This window comes from Struthio camelus, chromosome 1 (assembly GCF_040807025.1).
Source record: "Struthio camelus isolate bStrCam1 chromosome 1, bStrCam1.hap1, whole genome shotgun sequence".
Lineage (NCBI taxonomy): Eukaryota > Metazoa > Chordata > Aves > Struthioniformes > Struthionidae > Struthio > Struthio camelus.
Window position 1 is genome coordinate 55,142,923 of NC_090942.1, and position 22,898 is coordinate 55,165,820.

The 22,898-nt window shown below is 47.7% G+C and overlaps 1 protein-coding gene across 1 annotated transcript; it reads right to left on the bottom strand.

Annotated features, from left to right (window-relative positions):
- Positions 1-9,518: 9,518 nt before the first annotated feature.
- On the bottom strand, positions 9,519-15,590 carry HEBP1 (heme binding protein 1). Its single transcript, XM_068939882.1, has 4 exons — positions 15,404-15,590; positions 15,133-15,271; positions 13,387-13,567; positions 9,519-12,116 (listed from the first exon to the last, which is right to left on the bottom strand). The coding sequence occupies exons 1-4, from the start codon at positions 15,479-15,481 to the stop codon at positions 11,945-11,947; spliced, it is 570 nt and encodes a 189-aa protein (XP_068795983.1). The 5' UTR covers positions 15,482-15,590; the 3' UTR covers positions 9,519-11,944.
- Positions 15,591-22,898: the final 7,308 nt, after the last annotated feature.

The window sequence follows — 22,898 nt, forward strand, 5'->3', positions numbered from 1 at the left end:
CAGGCTCTAGCTGCAAGTGAGTCTTTCCAACTCTTGCAAACGAGTGGGGTGGGAGGAGAGAGAAGGTCTTCCCTCTGCAAGTTTCATTATGCATCTGCCTATTTTGAATATCATTTGTTTTTATTGTCTGGTTATAATCTCCAAAACTGGAAGAAACTTGCTCTACATTGAATGAATGGGAAAATGCTGAAAGAAGCTGCATGCTCCTTTAAAGGATCCCAAAAAGATGAAACCATTGACACCATCTCTCCTGATTTTTCATTCACAGTGCACTCTTCAAATATAATCAGTTTAGGGGGGGCATGTTCTGCCTCCGACTGTGCACTGAAATCAATGGAAGCATTATGATACATTTGAAGAGAGAATCTGGGACAAAAAGTCAAGTTCTTGCTGGTAAAATCAATGACAAGTTTCTTTGGCTTTGGTTCTCACATTGAAGACATTTGTGTATCTAAGGCTGGAAAGAATCTTTTTTATGGGTATATGTGTCTTAGCAACATTCTAAGAAATAAAAACATTAACTTTGATTACATTTTATACGAGGAGTTTGGAAACATATTATCTTGGCCCCCTTTTAGCAGCTATGTTTGTCACCGCTGCCTCAAACCCTGTTCTATTTGGGGGATGAGGGGTTATTTGCAATGATATATTTTGATGGGATCATCATCATACATACGTACAAGGTGTTGGACTTGAATTAATATTGGCAACCTCAGATCTGGCATTTAGTAATGCTTTAGTTGTATTTTTGATCTGGCTGTTGTATTGCTAAGACCCTCCATGATATCTTTTATGTGCGTATCCTTCCCACGTATGCGTGGGCTGGGCCTGTGACTGAGCCCACAGCCCACTATTACTCCGGCGGTGGTGATGACCAGTTCCAACCAACACATACGCTATCTAACCTGGGACCAGAGGGCTAATCACGGCACTGAGTTCCTGGTTTCTTTTTCATTTTCCCTTAGGATTAGCTGTTGTCATTAAACAATGAAAGATCTCAGTCCTGAAACTGCCTCAACCTCTTTGTAAGGGCAAAACAGAGATGGAGCCCAGCAGAGCAGCAGGGAGCCAGGCAGGGCGAGCGCGTGCCCCTGCTTGTGTCACCCCTTCATACTGGCAGGGATTGACACAGATCTGAGTGACTTCAGCCACCTTCCGTGGTGCACAAGGCCTGCACCCACGCAAAGCTCTCACTCTGGTGGCTGGTTAATAGGCAGAGAGAGGACTAACTGGAGGTGGACAGCTCTGCTCGTGGGCAGCATCCTTATGCAGAAGGGGCTCTACTATCAAGGGGAAGTCAGTGGGGTTTAAACCCCCTTCCTACAGCAGGATGCGCTTTCAGTTGGCACTGTACATCTGCCATAGGAAGAAAAGAGGAGGGCTGAGATGCCAGGAAGCAGGGGGTGGCAAGTGCTTTCACGGAGTGAAACAAGGGGATGTTCGGGTTAGGCCTCCACTGCCGGACTGGCCTGTTGTCCCTGGCAATGACTGAATCACAGCCCAAACATGGAAACCAGGCTTCAGCCCACGCTTGCAGCTGGACTCCATGCTCTCTGCGGACTCTCTGCCCCGGTCCTGATGACTGACCCTGCTAGCTCTGATGACTGTCCACTCCTGCTAGCTGGATGAAGCAAGCACAGGTCTGCCAGAAAAAGCTGCATGCATGCCACTTCTGCTTTGTAAAATCAGCCAGCAGCTGCTTGCTGCAGAGATTTCATAAGAGGGAGGAAGCTCTTGGTCAAAGCTGTCTCTGGCCACAGCTCTGCCTGGAAGATGCTCCTGTCCCCTGTCCCGTGGGCTGGCTCAGCCCTGCAGCCCTGGCCAGAGACCAGGGGAGGGGAATATCGCCCAGTCAGGCAGTGCGACGTCCTCCAGGCTGACATAGGAGCGGCTCAGCAAGGCAGGACAGCCGAGATACAGCTACCTGCACACCTCCATCACCCACCCTCCCGCAGCACCGCAGCCTCCTGCTCAGCCTCCAGCTGGCACCCCAGCCAGGGGAAGGAGAAAGTGGGCTGGGACCCACCTCCGTCACCTCGTCCAGACAGCGAGCGGTCATCCTGTGCGGCTTCCTCTGAGCATTTGTAGCACTGACTTTCTTGGCTCTGCTCTGTCCATCCCTGCAGATAAATTCCTAAATGCACTGTGAACTCGCTGTGTTTCCTAAAGGTCTGAAGAACTGGGGCACTGTTTACTTTATGCTGACAATGGGCATCAAATGGCATGAAAGAAATACGTTCCTCAGCTCCCTCACTGCCAGGGACTAAAATAACAGATAAAAGAAGAAAATCAGTGGGAGTTATCGTTCTGTAGAGTTGCCATGGAAACAGCATGAGAGAACTTGGAGAAGAGCTAGCACACCATGTCTCCAGGAGGGCATAAATCCCCTGCTACCCTCACTCCCTTTTTAGCATATTAACAGGTCATATTTCCTGCAAGAGGTGGGAAAATATAAAACCACAGTCCTGACAATCTTTTGTATACCTTGATTGGTGTCTCTGGCCAAGACTTCCCTCACCCCTCAAGAAGTAGAAATGTGAACGTTAGAGCTGTTAGAAAGTTGTCCTGGAAACCATTGGATAATTTCAGTAAGATGGCAAGAGGAAGGTACTCGTTCCCAGAAAATATTTATTGGCTTTTTTGAAATCAGCTGAGAAAACAGAAAAAAAAATTAAAATGTACTATTTTAAGACCTTTTGTCAAAGAAACACGTCATAGTTCCTTTAAAAAGTTTTAATGTCGATTTCCAGAGGAAAATCTTTACAATTTAGTCTCAGAATTTCAGAAAAGTTGCTCTCCTGTGCTGTCACGGCGTATCTGGGAAGCCCGTTTTATTCTTTCTCAGTCACTGAATTTTGCTTTTTCACTGCCTCAGCCTCTCCGTCCAGGGCAGGACAACCGTGCCCACTCACACGCCGTACCCTGAGACTGCACAGACACAAACATAGCTCTGAGGCGAGGTGTCCCACAGGGACGACCCCCACCAGCGCGGGCACCCAACTCTCCGTCCCGCGCTTCGCGAGGGGCCAGCGGCCACGGGGGTCTCTGCCAGAGGGGGTCCCCAGCCGGGCACGGTGCCGTGCAAAGGGGCATCTCGCAGATCACACCGACGCCACCAAAGCAGCGCTCGCGGTGAGGTCAGCAGGTCCGAACACACTGTCCTCGTTCCCAGTGCTTTTTTACAGGCTGCTGGTCCACCAGGCCGTGACGATTGCGGAGGACGCAGCGGTGATACAGTTATGTGCACGTGGGGGACATCTCTTTGACATCTGCATTTCTAATTGTTACAGAAAATTGCTACTGTTGCCTAAGGTGTTTCAAGCAACTGGGATTTCTCCTTAGAACAAAACTTGTGTGATAAGTTCTTGCTGGTTGTTTTGTCTGTTTGCGCCACATCAATTTAAGATAAAATTATAAACATAATTTTATAAACTCTATTTATAAAACTCTGAATGCATATGCATATTTTGTGACAAAATGGATCCATTTTTACCCCTATGAAATAACATCCCCCAAACACTGAATAATTCCAGAGAGGTTATTTTTATGGCACTTGGTGTTAATTTGTTGCTGAGTAGCAGCTCTCTGTCTATAACCATGGGAATATACATCATTTTCAGTTTGTCATAACCTAGTGCTGGATTTGTTCCAGAAGAGTTTGTCATAAGAGTGGGCTGTGCAATGGCTATTTATGATAACATGGGTGTGCAGGTTATGGGACAAAACACTGTGGAAAGCAACTGTGTTTATCTTTGCATCAGAACTATCAGGAGAGACCCCTTTTATTCCCCTTCCTGCATCTCCCAGGACAGGGAGCTGCAGTCACAAGTGAACTCTCTGGCTTTGATGCAGTTCCCAGGACAGTCTCCTCCTCTCCTGGGTGTGCCTGGTTATATCTTGTTGCTGTCAGTAAAGTTATCCGAAAGCAGCTGCCTCCAACGATTCTTCAGAATTTTTAGTTCCATAGATTTTTTTTCCAAGGAAAGGGAAACCTCCGGAGGCTATTCAAACGCTACTGCCTTAGCGTCAGGTGTGGGAGTAACTTGGAAGGTAAAATAAAAATTCCTGTTGGTGTCTATGCATTTTTTGCTACATTCTGTAAAGCCTGGGCTTCCATTAAAAATAAACAAATTTTCAATAGCCAAAAACTAAATCACACACTCTAGAAAAAAACTTGCATTTTTCTCTCTCGTTTTTTTCCAAAGATAACACCATCACAATATAAATAAATGAACCTCTGCTTCCCGTTAATGAAACAGCTCTGTGGAGAGCTGTTTCGAGTCAAATGACTCCTCTGGTTCAACATCTGGAGGGCATTTCCGGAGCCAAGCAGATCTCCTGGGTAACCTTTAGGAAAGAGATACTGCCTGTGACTCGGGCGCGCATCAGAGGGGCGAAGCTAAGGGTGCACGGCTACCTCTGCGGGGAGTAGCGCTACCACTGCGCCCAGGGTGATGGGTGAGACAAGGCTGGGAGTGAGAGCTGCCGTGCGCCAGCAGCCAACAAATACACTGAGGAGGAAGAGAAGCACCTCTGGGCACCTCTGCCTGCTTTTTCCAGCTGTATGTGTTAGCCTAACAGAAGGGACGACGTCCCGCTGCAAACCCTGCCTGCCCATTCAGATGAAGAAAGCACTCCAAAATCTGCAGGATTGCCTCAACCGTTTTGAAATCAGCTGGGCAGGTTCCCAATGGGAGAGTGTTTGAGTCCAGATTCCCAAGATACAATATCTCATAAAATCAGCGTTTCTGTTTTTCCCCTCCCCAGGGCAGGGAGGGGTGCTCAGAGCCGCTCTCCGCAGCTCAGGATTTATCCCTTCCCAGGAGGCAGCGCAGAGGATGTTCTCAGAGGAAGAGTATTGCTCCCAGCAAAGGCATGTACCAAAGGCTTGAGCAAAGCAGATGGCAGCAGGGCAGGAGCAAAAGAATAGTTCTGGGGATTTCCAGGGAGATCTTTGCACCCTGGGCCCTGGTGCAGGGAGGAGACGAGGTCTGGCTCCCGCACGCAGTCCTTGCGACACAGCCACGGGCCAGCCTGACCCGGGGTTAAACTGCTGCCAGGTGGAAACAAGGCTTCGGAGAATGAGAGCAATGGTTTTACATGGACTTAATTACCCCAAATAAACACTGTTGCAGTAACTAGTCCCCACTACCATACCCTCTCAGGTACCTTGATTAAATAATACTACAGTTTGTAGAAGGGATTTCAACGAGCAAGCCCATGTTGCTTTGGAAAAATGTTCCCTTACAAAGCTGAGTCATAGAGAGGATTGAGAAATTCTGCAACCCGTGATTAAAGAGCTAGAGAGATCTGCCAGTAGAAAAGTCTGCCCAAACTTGTCACACTGTACACTATCTTCTGTTTCAATACTTTGCCTTGGGTAAAAGTTCATGTTTGTCTCTTGGCCTTATAATTTTGAGTACTATGCATTTCAGATCCTCTTGTCTCTTACTAACAACAACGTTTAATTCTGCTAATCTTGCACTTCGTCAGCCGCGTGGGAAGGTGATTGAACTTTTTGTCTAATGGCAAAAGACACTTCCATAGCTTCTTCAGACTCCAATTAGGAATAATCTTAAATTAAACAGTAGGGATATTGTAAATCTTGGGCTGAACTGGAAAGCTCAGGAAAAATACTCAAGGGAGAGTAGTTCCCATGGCAATGCTTTTCTATTTCCTCTTGAGAGGAGAGAAGAACGTGATGAAGAAGGCTTTTCCCTAACTGCGCACCACACCTAGACCCAAGCATCAGCGTGCGCCGCCCAGCGCTCCCAGGCAGTTTCCCTCCAATTACTCACCAGGCCCAAACCTACACAGCCTCCGAGCTCAGGCACGGGCAGGCTGGTGCAGCTGCTCCACCTGGGACAGGGACCAGACTCTGCTGTCCCAGCACAGGGACCTCAGGTGCCAGCTCATGCTGCCAACGTTGCACTGCACACCAAGCACCCAGCGAGCCACGGGATGGGTCAGGGCCCTGTAGCACATGGCTGAGGAACTACTTTTCCAGCCTGGTCACCTCTCAGTGCCCCACAGCTCCAGAGCTACTCTGTTGTTTCTTGGTCCCTCAAGACAATTGGGGCTGGTCAAGGGATTACAGGTTAAGCTGCCCAGCTGCATCAGCTCTTGGGCTCCTGGAGGGGGGAAAGGACCGTGATGCTTGTAAGTCCATACTGCAGGCCAGGCTGCAGAGGGATGTAAAACAGGAGGCACAGGCCTGAATCCTGTGCTAGGTACATGGCACTGAGTTGATCTCTGGGCATGAGGATCTCAATCCTCAGAGATACTGAAGCACATAAATCCCAGTGGTGCCCTGGGATGTGATTTCTGGGATGTTTCACTTCCATTTGTACTTTTGAAAAAATCTCCACCTAAAATTCAGGTACCTGAAGCTAGTCTTCTCACTTGGATTGCACAGTGGATGTGGCTGAGGCTGCTCTGGGGCCTTGGACTTCTGATCAGTCAGATCCCAATCCCAGTCTAAGACTAGCATGGCTCCATCCAGCCCCTACACTCAAGCTTCTTCCCACAGAAACGAGGATGGGTGGAGATGAAGGGGGGTGGCATGCCCCCAATTCCCACCTAGGCACAGACTCAAGATGTGGACTTAGACAGACACTCTCTGGAAATCAAGCCAGCATCTGCACTGGCCCATCTCCTGCAGCAGCTCCAATGGAGGACCAGGAAACAAGCATCTGCCATGACTGAAACCCACCTAGTGCAATAGCCTCTATTGAGCGTGAAGCAGAAAGATTATGAATGAGCTGACAAAACCAGCTTGCTGTTGGCATAGGCACTGAGCAGAGACGAAGTAGATAGGCTGGAAGTGTTTCATCCATTACTGTCAGAGAAGTCACTTTTACCACTGATCCTGCTCCGATAAATCAAGTTGCCAAGCAATTCTACAGAGGCATTATATATCCAAGGCTACTTATGGTCCCATTAAAAGAGATGCATTTCTTTTTTAGCTCAGCGTGGCTGAAATGCTGTCATAGAAGAATGAAAGTCACTGTTTAGAGTACTATTGTAAAAAGAGGTATTATTGTAATTATAGTAAAAGGGACGATGTGAGCTAGGAGTCACCGTCTTCCTCCCCCTCCCATCGCCTTCAGGCAGCCTTGCAAAGCTGCAAATTTGCTACTACAAGCATAAGAGCTGCTCATGCACCCTTTGCCATGGTGATTGATGAGAATGGGGAAATAATGATGCTACTTCCCCATTCACCATAAATCACCCATCCCCTCAAAGTGACTAGAGTATTGTAAGTCTGCCCAGATTTATATGGACAACTTAACCAATTAGCTCTTTTATAAAGGCTGTCTTCTTCTTAACACAGTGTTAGATATATTTAGGCATGCGTCTACAACAGCAAATCTTTCTTTCGGAAGCTAACAAAGCTCTGACTCTAGCAGACTTAAAACCTCACTCTGCAAATGTTCACAATGTGACTACCTTTGCATTAGCAACTTCCTTTGTGACAGCAGAAGCCGATCAGCAGATCAAAGCAGTGGGTGTTGAGGCCTCTACACCTACTTTACATATATGCATATTTATTTATTTATTTGTTTATTTATTTTTATTTATATGTGGTTTGGGAGTTCAGGCTAGAGTGAGCCTGCTCCGCTGGATCAACCAGCCCCATCACAGAGGTTGGCCCAAAGCTGCCCAGTCCCTCCTGCTGGCTCTGGCACATCAGCGCATGTGAAAGCTGGAGGGAGCACAGAACTCGGTGTCTAGTTTGTGAGCACCGAATCTGCACCAAATCTGCCCAGCAAAGCAAACCAATGCACACTAACCAGGGCCCGTCAGGGGATTCACTCCAAAATCACTCCTGCTCCAAACCACAGTGGTAACACTGATGTAGCCAGTACTACCACTGCAGCCAGCAAGAAAACTCTCACCAGGTACATTACGAAGGACAGCGCCAGCTTAGGAAGCTGCTAGCTAAATCCAGCATGGCTAAATCCACATAGCGTATATATAATTGCCATTAATACTAGGCTTTTGAATTTGGCTCTGTTTAAACGCAGTCCTTCCTATGGCTGGTCGTACCGCTGGCACACCGCTGCTCCGCACCGAGCTGGGACGTGCTCAGCCGCTGTGGCAGTCCCTGCCACACGCCTCACTGAAACACCACGGGGTTCATTTATCACCGCTAATTTGAGAGGAAAGGAAGGAAAGTACTTCTGCAGCATGGGGCTGAGCGCTGAAGAGGAGATTAGAGCAGCTATCAATTAATTAACAGCAAGCCTCTCCTTTCTTTAAAACACAGAGATATTCCCACTTTGGCTGCCCCTGCGCAGCCCAGGACGCCGCAAGGCCAGCCGCGGAGCACATCGCTCTTCCCAGCCGCGTGGGAGAGGCCACAGGCAGTGCCGTGGCCTTCGCTCACGCGCTCCCACCGCGCTCCCAGTGCCCTGCAAGGCAGCTGTCTAGCCAAGAGAAACAGCCTCCTTCCCATTTCCCCCCATTGTCTTCTCAAATCCAGACACAATAGTTAGCACTGTGACTCTCTGCTGAATATCAGAAAAGCATTACAACGTCTCAGTTTCAGTGTTTGCTTGTGAGTCTGCATAAGCACAGAAGAGAAGAAAGGAGATCTTTAGGCAATGTGCCACATTATTCTCCTTTGGAGAACAAATACTAGAGGGTGCAGAGAACCCCTTGAGGCTTTTTTTACACCCATTCAGGAGTGAATTGCATGGGATGAAGCTCCTCTGACCATGCTGGCCTTGGGTCAAAACCCAGAGCACGTCTCTGACTCACTTACACTTTGCCCCGGCAAAATGACTGAAGCAAAATGAGGGTACTAAGGACCTTCTAATGTCAACAAAAAGAGGCTGGCTATGCAAACTGACATTCACAGCGATGGAGGTCTATCAGAAAGGTGACTGAACCAGCTGCCTGCTGGAAACCCTCAGCCAAAGAGCATTTCTGCCCTTGTGCCAGCACACAGCAGGCCTGGGGCCTGGGAGCTGGAGGAAGCTGCTGCAGGGACCAGTGTGGGGGCTTGGCCTTTCATCCTTGCAGAGACTGAAAGGAGGCCATGGATAGGTAGTTTGCCTGCTCTAAAAAGCAACTGGACAAACACATCCCTGATCCACAATGTACTAGACACTGCAGTAATATTTGCAGCAGATATCAGTACACAGTTGCCCTGATGCTATAATTTGAGGCGTCCACTAATGTCCATCACCAGCAGCAGCACACTGGGCTAGGTGGATCTTGAATGTGACAATAAGGCTACCATTTTGGGGCAATAGATCATGCTGAAGATCACAATCCATTAATATATGCTTAAACACTGTCTGTGAATCCCAAAACGTCTTTGGGCCCCACTCCCTGCCCTAGGAACATAAAAGTGAACATACGATTTTATTCAGGTGAGTAGGCCGCCCAGTTCCCACATTAGTACAAAAACAAGAGTCAAAGCCTTTCAGTAGCTGAAATCAATGAAGAAACAGATTACTGCATCAGGTCCTATCTCACATACAGTCACATAACATAAGGCCAAACCCAGATACATAAAATAGCAATTTATTGGAAAAAGCATGATGATTATTTATAGATATTGACTATTTATAGATATTGTGCCATGATTAGTACCCCAAACAGAAAGAATAAGACAGATGTTGATGAATTGACAACCTAAGGTCTTTCAAATCAACAACTTCCACTGAGCTCACAGAGTCAATGATAAGCACAAAAACTGTAATTCACAATATTAATGCATTTTTTAATTTATTTAAAGCTCTAGAAAGTGCAGACAGAACATAGGCATCTTTGCTCGTGGAGAAAAGGCAATTCAGCACGCATAAACTTTTGACATCAGTAACACTGCCTATGAAACAATACCCTATTTACTGCATGCAAAAGCACAGACCACTTGGCATGTAGTAGGACTGCACAGGCAGAGCCTAGAGACTCGACTGCTCTCACTATTGGGTCAGCAGCTCTTGCTCTCTGTTCAGGAAGAGGGTATTCCTGTGAAAACGCTGTTTTCCTCCTGTACTGTTCTGATGAGATGTGGTGCTCTGCTCATACCAGATTTATTATCAACCTTCCTAACATTTGAAGATTTCACAAGAGAAATTTTGAGACACTTGGAGAAATTTTGAAGCGTTGAGATTTCGATCATTGCAGAACATTCACCACCCAAAGCCAGAAAGGACCATATCTATAGAAAGGCTATGCAAGAGTCCCCAAATCAATCCATGAATATATAAAGCAGGCAGCACTGCATCCCTCCATTCCTCACCCATGCAGGTAAAAATAAGCCAGGATATGCCTAAGTTCCTTTGGCTTTGGGGACAGCCTTAGAAGAACTTTTGCTCCTCAGAAAAGTGCTTCCTGGTTGCATCTCCTGAACTCTAACTCTTTGTCTACCTTGATTTCCTTTTGATTCCTCCTTCCCTGTGCAGCAATCAATAACTGCAGACAATAGTCTTCCCTTTGCTTTTGTTTTTGAAAATTAAACTAATGTGCTCTTTTTTCTCAGTCTGACCAGCTGCTTTTACACATAGGGAACTGAAACTCTCTTGTGAGGCCCACAACAAAGTTCTTTCTCCTTTTACTGCTGAGATTTGCTTTCAGAAAAAGGAAACATGTCAAAAAGCTCCTGACTAGTCAGAACTTGGCTTCCATCTGAAAAAAATCTCTCTCCACTCTAGAGAGAAAGCACCTGGACTTTGAGGCGCTTTAGCACCACAGGAAAACACCTTTTAGTTGAACTTAACAATTACACAGGCACCCACTGTAACATGGTGCGCGTGCGTGTTCCCATTACACGCCTCCTGCTGCCTGCCTGGTAGAGAGCCGGCAGCTAAAATGCTGGTTTAATGCATAACAGTTAAAACAATCATAGTGTTCCTAAAACAAGACTTATCCTTACTATTTTACTTGAAATTTCAGAAACGGCTACTCATTATTTGATAAGTAAATCCCTGTTCTCGAGAACAACCAGTTTTCGTCCTTTAAAGACAGCTGCTCAAAGTAGCCCCTCTGGAAATGACACCAATAAAGGGAGCTTTTCAAAGGAGCTGCACCCACAGTTGCTCCCACGACTAGATGCTCACCATTCTTGAAATTCACACTCAGATCATAAGTAACAGGTACCCGCTTCTTTCACAGTTTGTATTCTTCTAATCCAATTAGATTAACATGCACATTTCAACTGTGGTCCCTGTGTAAGCTAGTTTTAGAGAAGAATACTGCACACAATAGGAAGGTGAGGAAAATGCTCCTGGACATCACACTGTCCAGCACCTAGCTAAGATCAGGACATATCATACCCCAAAACGTCCCACCTCTCAAACAGAAGAGATTTCATAAACAGAAACTGGGATCTTTCTCTAAATGACATTTCTCAGTCAGATGGCAAAAGTGCTGCTTCTACTTCACACTATGAGAAAATGAAGAGGACGCTCATTTTCACTGGACGGCGTTGGTAGCAAACATCCATGCCCCTTTAGACTGCTTTTTGGAATGGCACAGATAAAAGCAGCATTTAAAGCTGCAGTAAGCTCAAGAAGATAAAAAAGTCCCCGTATGCACTTTGGTCACATCCTCCTGCCTGCCTGAGGTAAGCCTAGCAGTCTGCCAGCATTTGGACATGACTCCTGTCAGGCACCAGTCTTGCTAATTAAGTACTTCGGCTGTCTCAGCTCCCTCTGGGAGCATAAGGGAAGATAAGAGCAAGCCACTGAGAGATCATGAGAGGCTGTGTGGCTGAGGACTCTGGAGGGAAGGAGAAGCCAGGCCTGGGAAGGAGGCATTGTCAGGGCTTTGTGCTGTTCTTCTGAAAAGGTTGGTCTGTTAAAGGACCAAGGCATGGGTGCGAAGGGAAGGGATGATGGTTTTCTGCCTCTGCCAAATTGTTAGTTTCTTTTGAAGAGGACAGGGACATAGGGTGAGGAGGCTCTCAGTGCCAGGGGCTAGCACCAGATGCTCACTCTTTCACAAACCAGACCTCATTGCGTCGCCAATAAGGCTTCATAGGGGGGTCGTAGCCATTGCAGAAGTAGAAATCCTTGCGGTACACTGCTTCAGTCCCCAGAGCAGACTTCAGCTTGGCAGCATAATTCACATAATCGCCCTCTTTGGCGTAGCCACCAAACTGCCTGCAAAGAAACCGAACACGGAGAGGTGAGCAGACAGTCCTGCAAGAGGAAACGAAGAGAGCGAGAAAGACAGCCACACGTTTTGATCCAGTCAAAACCCGCAGCATTGCACTTGTGCTGGCCCTGTTCTTCATGAACCAGCACATTTTGTCTGTGACAGATTAACGGTCTCAAAGATTACACAGCCTATGTGCAGTCAGCCACTGACTGACCCCGAATGGCCCCACGCGTATCAGTCAGCAGCATGGCCTAGCCCTTTGAATGAGTGCCGTATCAGAGGAACGCAAGGAGCACAAGGTTATTTCCAAGTCTGCTCAACCCTCAGTCCTTCCACCAATGCTGTCAACAATCGTGTTCACTGTGGTGCGAACAACCGTCTGACAGAAGCCAGACTGGGAGGGGAAGCCAAACCCTGGCTAGCCCAAGGAAAAGGGGGTTGGGGGAAAAGCAGGAGATGTTAGCAATTACAGCCCACAACGCTATTCAAAAGGGCTGGAATTGGTCTGGTTTATGTTGACCTCTCACCAGCAGAAACTGTTTCCACATCAGCCTGCACCTCACTGCCCTGCCTTTGGGCCAAGGTTTGAGATAAAACAGCCTGTCCTTGCAACACAGCCTGCAGCACAGGCCAAGCAGCAGTCACAGGCAGGAGGAGCCAGCAGCCTGGGACTGTCTGGAGCCAGCCAAAACAGTTCAAACAATGAGGTAGCGGAGCATCCAAGGGGCTAAAAACAGGAAAAAAGAGTTTTTTGCTGCATTACAATGCTTGTCTGAGTCCAGCATGACATCAGTCGACACTGTATGAAGCAATGCTGCTCATTACCCTGATGAACACTGGCATTTAGGCTTCAGGTGACCCCTGTAGTTTGATGTCAAACACCCCAAAGGACATCCTTGATGACTAAAAAGCTAGCTTGATCCCCAAAACTGAAGACAACAATGGTTTTCAGAGATCAGGAATGACTCAGTCCTTTCATTTTCACCCTTCCCTGCCCTTCCCCTCCCCAGGTGAGAAAAAGCCTTGCAGGGCTAACTCCAGCACTTGTTTTGCCAATGAAAAAAAAAATCTATGTTCCAGATCTGTGCAATATGAACCATAATAAAAAGGGACATAAAACACCTTTGTCTTCAGTCTTTAACGGTCCCTCTTTCTCCTTCTACCACATGCACCCCTTGTTCAGCAAGTCACCTAGTAAAACAAACACTGCTTTTTAGTGCACCCAAGAGATCTCAGCACTGGGGACTGGAAATCCCTGGACATACTCCTTACGTGGAATAAATGGTCATCTCCTGTCTCTCTTCAATCTTAATGCTGTCATCGCTAGGACAGGGAGGGCTGGCTTGAAACTGGCTTGGGATCCGCAGAAAGACCTTCACTTTCTGCTCTAAGGAGCCATCTTCAGCAGGAAAAGCGGTGATGGAGACAGGGGCAGTCATGCCCATTCCAACCCCTGGAAGAGGAACACAGGAATTACTAAAGATGGCTACGTCCTTGGGAACTCGTGGCATTAACAGGGGGATTCGCTAAAGCTAATTTTAGCCTAGGAAGGCTCCTCACTTCAATCTCTTTGCGTACTCAGTGGAAACAGAAGGGGCCTTTGGGGCATGCAGAACAGCCCTGCTAGGTGTCTGCTTTGACCAAACCTCTCTCTCTCTGCTGACTACACAGGACCCTGGGAGATAAGGCCCTTGGGTGAACTCTAAACGGCTCCTCATTAACGGCCCTATTTTTGTGGCTCTCCGCTATTATAGCTCATGCCACCGAGATACTCGGTTCCTCTGACAAATCACCTCTAACAGAACAGGACCTACAGTTCTGGAGCAGGCCAGTGGCACGTTTATATCTACACATCAGTGTTTAAAACGTAATCATCTGCATTCAGTGGCGAGCCAATAGTGGATGACGGGAGCTTCTTCCCTAAACCCTTCCAAATGCTCCCAGAGGTGCTGCAAGTTCCAGTGCCCCAAAACTCAGAGCTGCTCTGGCTTCCAGCAGGGCTGCCCAGGCTCACCCCCACCCCACAAACAGCACACTGCTTTTCTACTCGTTACTTCCAAAGGGTACCACAGGGCACTACGGGACATTTTCCTTCCCTCTCCCTCTTTCAGTAGCTGGGAACACGCAACTCTTGGCATCAGGCAGCCGCAGAACTGGCTGAGATCAGAGATGACTTTCTCAGCTAGTTGTGCAACTTGATACCACATCTGTCTCTGTGCCCCATGTTACAAAAGGTACCCCTTCTCCTACAGCAACAGTGATCATCACCTCTCCACAATACACTGCTGTAACTGCCATTTCCCTCTTCCAGCTCCTATTCCCATATAGACCATATAACTCTCTCTGCCAGAGGTCTGAGGAAGGTAGGAGAGCAAATATATATGCCTCCAAACTACTCTGTGGTCTTTCTCTTCCCGTTAGAGGTGATTACTGATGCACATACTTTAGTTAAAGTGGAGAATTAGAAGCAATCACTTGGAAGCACCCTTATAAAGCAAGCTCATTCTTCATTACCTTTTTCCATGAATAAAAACGGCCAGAGCAAATGATAAAAAGTCAAGGTCATAAAAGCTATTTCACTGCCTAAACGGGCAGGTCTTACAGGTGCAATCACAGGACTAAAGTGTCCCAGTTACCCTGCATTCATGAGTTACCACTCATCCAGTGAGCTGTGGTAAATATATGTGTGCCTGTTCTCGTGCTGTCCCCACTGTAAGGTAACGCATTCCTGCTTAAACAACCCACCTGCATGATTTTACCCTGGAAAAGGGACAGGCTAAGAGTAGACTCATAGCATGACTCGGCTGACAGCTGTGTCATGCTCTATCCTGTGGCAACTTTATTATTTTCAGTGAGGGATCGACCCCTTGCAAAGACCCCCAGTGGACCAGAGGTGCAAGCCAGGGTGCGGGCGGGGAACGCCGCGGCACTGTCCCCTGTCCATCCAGCTTTAGGGAAGCGCCTGTAACGACACAGAAACAACAGAGCCGCCGAGCCGAGCAAGTGAGTTTCCCTCACCCTTGTCATTGCTTCCTCCGACGTATTTCAGGAGCTTGAGCACCGCTTCCTTCGAGGCTTCATCAAACGGCTTCCCGGTCACCTCCACGGCGGCGAACTTCCCGCCTTCGCACGCCCTCTCCTCATAGGCCACCTCCCCCTGCAGCCGAGGGCGCCGCCGTCAGCGCCCACCGACAGCAAAGCCGCCGCCGCCGCCGCCCGCCGGGACCCCGCGCCGCCGCCGCCGCCGCCCGCCCCGCCGGGGCCGCCGCCGCCGCCCGCCCGGACCTACCGCTGCCCCCTGGCTGAGCACGCGGTGGGGCCAGGCCTCCACCCTGCTCAGCAGGGAGTTCTTGATCATGCCCAGCATGCTGCCGCCCGCTCCGATCCGCTCCGCTCAGCCCGGGACGGTCCCGGGGAGGTGGGAGGGGCCCGCGGGGGCGCCCAAGGGCGCCTGCGCCGCGGCCACGGGTGGTTCCGGGGGGGGGGGGGAGGGAGGCGCGTGTGCGTGTGTATGGGGGCGTGCATGGGCATGGGCGTGCATGTGTGCTCAGGCATGCGCTTCCATGTGCGTGCGTGCACACGTGTGTGTGCGCGCGTAGGAGGGCGTGTGGGAATGTGTGTGTGCATGTATGTGTGTGCACGCATATGTGTGTGCTGTGCACATGCGCGTGCGTGTGCACGTTTGTGTGCATGTTGTGTGGGAGTGGGGGGGTTGTGTGTGCAGGTTGTGCGTGCGTGAGTGTCTCTGTGTGCCTGTGGGGGCGGGGGGCGCACGCACGGGTGTGTCTGTGTGCACGCGTGCAGGGGTGTGTGTGCCTCTGTGTGTGTGTGCGTGCATGTGTGTGTGTGCACGTGTGCACATGCCTCTGTGTGTACACGTGCGTGTTCATGCGTGTGTTTGCCCCCCGACGCTGGCCTCCACGCCTGCCTGGGCAGCAGCATGGGTGCGGGGGGGCCCGTGTGGGCCGGGGCAGCAGCGCCCCGGCTGCTCCCCCTGCCTCCCTTGTGGCTCCCGCCTGGCGTCCCAAGAGCCTTCTGTCCCCACAGCGTCCCGGCGGCGTCCCCGCAGCGCTGGGGAACCCAAGGGACAAGCCCTGGGGCAGCGAGCAGCCGGGGCTGGGCCGTTGCATTGGGCCTTTTCGGTAGGGGGGGATCGAACCCGCACGGGCGGTGGAAGTGGAAACGCTGACGTTGCCGCCGATGAAGTCATGGAGGAAGTTGCAAAGCGTAAAGTGTAATAAAGCACGGGACCAGATGGGTACTTGGCTGGGAGAGAGAAGAAATCTGAAGGAAATAAAACATAAAAGGAGGGGGAAAACTGCTAAAAATGTGTAATATACAGTCTGGAAAGACACAGCTCTCCTAAAGGTTGCAAAATCATAAATGTTACTGATTTTTTTAAAAAAAGAAGCTAAGGGGGACACTGAGGATCATAATTGCTTTCTTTCAAGACACTGAAATTAAATAGTACTCCATGTCTTTTCGTGATTTCCTCAGCTTGAGGTAAGGAGTAGGTCTTCAAAGCTGCTGGTGATAGTTACTGTCTCTCCGCTGACTCCTCGCGTGTTCACAGCCTGACTGATGAGCCCCGTTTATCACCGCAGCAGGTCCCTTACCAGAAATGTATGAAAACGAACATGATAAGGGACTTAAACAGCCTTACATAGCTGGGTATCTTTATGTGCATGAAGGACTCGAATTCCTCATGATCACAAGTGGATTTTAGTTGCAGAAGACATCTCAGAGGACAAGTGCTAGGTAGAGTGAGTGACTTGCCCAGGGTCACTGAGGAAGTCAGTAGCTGGAGCCGGATCATGTGCAGGTCCCTGGAGCAGCCATCAGCTAGGTGAGCCCACCTGGGTGGGCAAACAGGGTAGAGGCACCTGCTCACCTGCACTTCTGCCAGCTCCTAACACGGGAGGCGAGAGGCAAGGAAACTGGCTGGTGCATGACTTCCCTATGCTCTTCAAGAGCAAAAAAAGAAAATGATAAGGATATGTGACTTTACGGTGTTTCCCTCTAGAGAGAGATACTAGCGCAAAGCCAAATAAAGTAGCTGGGCAAGATCAAGTGATCAAATCTGCTAGTTTGCTGCCTGAAGCGGAGGGTAAGTTTTGTAACAGGCTGTGTTTAGATCTGGAAGCAGATGGGGCTGGAGTCTGACATGGGATTTCAAGGAGTGAATGAGAGGGGCTGCTGTCAGTGATGACAAGGCCACAGATTTAGTCATTTATTAGCCATTTATATTGTTCGGTTTATTTGCCATTGTGTCAGAAATTGCAAAACTGTAATGCACATTGTGTGTTGCAGTTTATTTGTTCTATTTTAAAACAAACTGAGTTTCTCTGTTGAGCTAAGGAGTTTTGCCAAAAATAGCAAATATATCAGTGTATGAATAGCTGGACTAGGTCAGACCAGAGGTCCATCTTGTCCAGTCCTCTGTCTGTGGCAGAGGCTGGTAGTGGACATCTAAGTAAGGAGTAAAAGCATGCAGGGATCTAGTCTAGCCCCTCACCTCCAGCGGTCTCTGACTGAGGGTCTTCCCTGAGCCAGAAGTCTTATCTTTGTGTTCAGTAGTGCTTGATGGATTTTACACAACTTCAAGTTGCCTGATAAAAAGATCTCATGTCTAAAGCAGGAACAAGTAATGAAAGCTGTCATTTGTGTTGTGTTATTTATCAAGATAGGCCAAAGTGACCAGCAGCCCCAGAGCCCCAAGCAAATTGCAAAAAGCATCCCCTGGAGGGACCAGCAGCCTATGCAAGCAGACGGCGGATGCTGCAGCACAGCCTAGTAGCTCTGAATACTGAGTAACAAGGAAGAGGCTGATGGGGACTTTCTCTCCTGTTACTTCTTGTCCTTTCGGTAAATATATTCTAGAATCAAAATACTCTACATTTCCTGAGAAATTATGATGGCGGATTTGCCAAAGGCACAACTGTATCTTTTTATCAGCCTTTTCACAGGCTCGATTCTTCCCTGATCTAGTTAAGGAGTGTTTCAAATTCCCAGGCAAAAGCCAAGGGGAGACCTGCCAACTTAGGGTTTTGTTATTTTCTGAAAACCTAAACTCAAAGAATTTACACCCAGGAAATATTTATCAGTTTGTCTCATACTCCTCATACCTCCACCACCCAACTCCCAGGCCCTAGCCAAAATGTTCACTCTGTAACTTCTTCTGTGTCATTTTCAGAGGTTTCATACAAAGCCAGTAGTCTCCCTTTCCTCTTACTGTAGTGTCAGTAGTGAACTTCTTTCCATATGCTCAGGCCTTGGGAATCCTTCAATAGCTAGTCTGCGTCCTCACTATTTATGCCTGGAGAGTGTTTGCAAAACAACTGTCATGCCAAACTCCCCCACAACCATTTAGACATAATCCATTCTTTATTTTTGTTCTCATAAATTCTCATAAATTGCTCTATCCAGACCTTTAACAAATAGTTACATTTATTCTCTTCTCTGACTCTCCCTACCTGTATTTTAGTAGATTCCAGGTATGCAGTTGGCTGCAACACTGGATGAGAATCTCTGTATTGGATTCACCTGTAGGGACCTGAAAGGCAAGCCCACACAATCCTGCATTAAGTGCATCGTTTTTCTGCATTGTTTTTTATTACCAGTTTTATCACCATTTTTTTTTTTCATAACCAGAAATCCACAGCCAAAGAGAAGCTGAAGGTAAGGTGTTCTGGATACTCCCTGAGCCATAAACATCCCTGGGGTGCCTGCATATTATTTTTCTACAGATCATAAACATGCTAAAGGATGCTGGTACATGTATGGAGGTCTGTGTTTGCATGCGCAGAAGATACTCTGTGAGTTAAATACTGATTGAGTTGTTACTTGTGATTCTGGGGACTAAACTGTCTCCTAAGCTATTTTGGAAAATCCCTCTGGACACCTATCTATGCCATTAGATACCTAAATAGCTTTGAAAAAATGTACCCTGGTTTCCAGGGGTCTTGACAGAAGTCAGTGTGAAATTTTTCAGCGTGTTGGAAAGGTCTGGACATATTTGTTGGATAACAGGGTTTTGAGTGCCCAACTCAAGGTAACTAGCAGAAAGCTCTCTGTAGAAGGTAGGTATTCAAATCCGATCCCTGGACTCTCACATCTTCACTCTTGAGACATTATGCACAGACCACGGTTAATCAACTTGCCCACCGTCTGAACATGTGAACAAAGCATTCTTTGTACTAACGGTGAATAGGTTAAGGACATATTTTAAAACAGACCTTCCTTTCCCCCTCCCCTCCCAGCTGGAAGTGCCAAGCATTGATCTATCTTTCTGCATTCATCATGAGTTCAACACTTTTGAAATTCAAATTCCCCAGCCGTTTCAGGTGGAGTGCTATGAAAATAAGACAGAAATTAATCTGATCTTTATAGAAAGAGCTTTGCCTCATAAACAAAAAGAAGGATGGTGCAGTATAAAGATACTCACACTCAGCTAGATTGAGCTTGTCAGCTCATTTTGCGTGGAACACAAAACAGCCATCACTGAAGAACACGGCTGGATTTGACCCACTGACCTGGGCTTGAAAGACAGCAACAAAATGCAGAAGTTCTGGTCTCCTCCATAAGGTCGGCTATCGTATACACTTTATTCTGTCTAAGGATGTCCCATCAAGAAAGGCTTAAGCAGGTGAAAAAAGGGAAGATTTCCCCTTTTTTCTGGCAGAGAGTTAACTCCTCTGAGGTCTCCTGCGAACATACAGCCTTCTCCTATGCAACGGAAGTCTCCGCAGCTGAGTATTTCCACGCCTCTGGCTCTGCAGGGCATTAATTCGGGTGGGAAGGATAGTCTTGCTGATGACATCGAGCCGTTCATTCAGTTCTTCTAGCCTTTTCCTTATTGACCGGACTTCCCTCACGAGGTTGTCCACAGCCGCAGAGACGGGACGGAGACTACAGAGAGAGTAACATAGGAGAATAACTCAGGCTGGGGACTGTTCCTTAGCAAACAAAATAAATCACTATAACCTTGAGTTTTGGCAGGGGGGACTTCATGCTGAGAGAATCACAAGCAAGCCACTAAAAGATGCCCTTAGGTTGTGAGAACTCATCCGAGATGTCCCAGTGTGGGGGAACTGTGGGGCCAGCGGGTGCAACACGCTCTTCCATCACCACTGAAGGACAGCTGGCTCCCTGCAGAACAACAGCAGGTTTATGAGCTCCCACGAGCCCTTCACAGCACTCCAGTTTTAAGGGAGAAGACAAGAACCATTCCACTCAACTGGAAGGGGCAGAGGTGGAGAAGGAGCGAGAGGCCATGTGCAGGGTCTCCTCCTAGCCCTGCCTGACGAAGGGCAGGCTGCTGCCTGCCGTGATACATCGGCGCCTGCATAGCCCTCCTGGTCACACCAGCCTGCGCCCCCTCTGAGCTAGGAGATAAGGAGAGTGAGGGTTTCTGTAACAGGACACTGTCCCTCCCCTTGGACCACTTCCTCCCAGGCTGCCTTTGTGTCTTAGGAAGTGCTGACAATCACTCCAGTGATCACTCCTAATATTAATTAGTATCAATTAGCTTCACTGTTAATCAGGAGCAGCCATGCAGGCTGGGCCAGTGATTCCCATGGATTACTGTCAATTCACACCATTTCTAATGGACCAGTCTGTGTCCTTACCAGCAAACCCTTAACTCGAAGTGCTACATGGGAAATATGGCTGAAGAGCCTCCTTAAATCTCCCCGGACTGTAGTTGAGGAGTCGCTGAGATCTTTCCAAATATATAAGACTTAACATCTGCCCTCAGGATCTTAGGCACAAACTAATCTCAGCACTGGCAGTATGCAAGCAGTGACAAAATCTGCACTAATAACAATACCCATCAGGTAGTCAGGGAGAAATCGACTCAATGCCAAAGGCCAGCATATAATCTATCAACTGCATCCTCTTTAAACCCTAATTTGTAAGATATTGTGTAACTTTCTGACCATGCTATTTTATCCTTCTAACCTTTCCTCTTCATGGGTTCAATGCACAGCATTCATGGACAGATTCTTTTTTTTTTCTTTTTCCTAAAATGAAAGCTGAGTTACAGAAGAGAACCACTTGCTTTGGGAGCAACTCTGACTTAAGCAATGTTAGGTTTCTAGTCCTCACTCTATTCCCTTTCCTCTCTCTCTTCCATTGCTTCTTCCGCTCTGTTTCTGGAAACATCAGATTAAGGTAAATTTTGTGACTGTGTTAAATAGTTAATATTTCCTGTAATGTAAAGTAGGAAATATGAGGAGATGGATACTACAGAATAGCTTTGCCTGGGAAAGTTACAGAGATCCAAATCAAAAACTATCACAGGCCAGCTCAGCTTCCTCCCCCTGCCATGGGGACAATTCCATGGGTGGACTTGTCACACCGGTAATTTTTGCAGCCTACTTTCAGAGAACTGAGGTGATGGGGATAGCCTAAATTTCCTTTAGGATAATTCTTATAATCTAGTCATGGCAACCTGGAGAAATGAATAGTGAGAAGAACATTCAGTTTACGAAGGTGTTCAGAGTGCGTGTTGACAGTCTACAGAAAGAGAAAGGTGTTAGCGCTACAGATACGGCTTACCAGGATGATGGCCTTCATCTCCCTGCACTTGAGCAATCTGAAAGTTAAATAAGATGAATCTTGCTCAAGGAAGGACACCCAGGTGAGGACTGAACCCTATCTTCAGAGGACAGGAATTACCTGGAGAACTCAGGCAGTAAAGCATTTGGGTTGTTCAGCAAGGTGTGTTTCATTTGCCAGAAGATGCTGTTTCCCCATTTCTCAAGTGTTCGAGTAATGCTGTTCACGCCCTCAATGTTGACCTTGTCAGCTATTTTAGCAGAATTTCCATGGAAACGAGAAGAAGAGATTTGACAAAACAAGAAAACATGAGCCAGTGGTCTGAATTTGATTCCACTCCCCTTCACCTCAACTGAGTTGCAATGAAATACCAAACACCAAACATAAAGAGGATTTAAATTATAAAGCAAATAACTTTCCGTACAGCTTAATTCTCTGCCACCTGTTGCCAGACTTCTCTGGTGTCTCTAGACACCCCTGCTGATTATTTCTTAAAATGCTCATGGATGGGCATGGATGCGTGTCTTACCCCCAGGACAAAATAATGCAGATGTTCAGCCCTGTGTGAGCAAGCACCTCCCTCAGGCTGACCCGCCACCACCACCACCTCTTACCACCTTCTCTGTAGTTCCATTTCTGATGCCGATCCACAAAATCCTTTTGGCATTTACTGCAGGGCAAGAGGACAAAGAAGAGGAAAAGAGGAAGAGTCACCATGATGGGGGAAAGTGGGGCCTTGCCCTTCCCCTGCTCTGTGGAGAGACAGAAAATTTTGTTAATTGCTGTATGACTCTCTTTCCTCTCTGTATCTGTCTGCCACCTGCCTCCCAAACACCATATTTCTCTCTGATGATTTATTTCTTTAAAATGTTGTTCAAGGAACTCAGTCTAGCTTTTACAGAAGCACGGGGACTTTTTTTTCACAAGTACGATCCTTCCCACTTTTTTTTTCAGGCCATTGAGTGGTACAGAGATGCTTCATCAACTGGCAGCAGCTAGGAAAGTTGCTTTGCTTCATATGTTGCCATGCTGGGATAGCACCTTTTAGCAAAAAATGTTTCATGAATGTCGGTGAGGAGGTACTAGGAAGAACAGAAATAGCTGCATCCCCACATTGCAATCAGGGAAATCAAGGTACACATTAATGAAGCAAATGTTCAAGGATTTAATAGTATCAAGAACAGAAATTTGATCTCTTTGGTCTGATCCAGTACCCGCTGACATAA

Coding starts and splice junctions, on each gene's coding strand:
- HEBP1 (XM_068939882.1), bottom strand. CDS start 15,481: ATGCTGGGCATGATCAAGAACTCCCTGCTGAGCAGGGTGGAGGCCTGG. Junction 15,272..15,403: donor TGCTCAGCCAGGGGGCAGCG/GTAGGTCCGGGC, acceptor CCTCGGCTGCAG/GGGGAGGTGGCCTATGAGGA. Junction 12,117..13,386: donor GAGATGACCATTTATTCCAC/GTAAGGAGTATG, acceptor GTTTCTTTGCAG/GCAGTTTGGTGGCTACGCCA.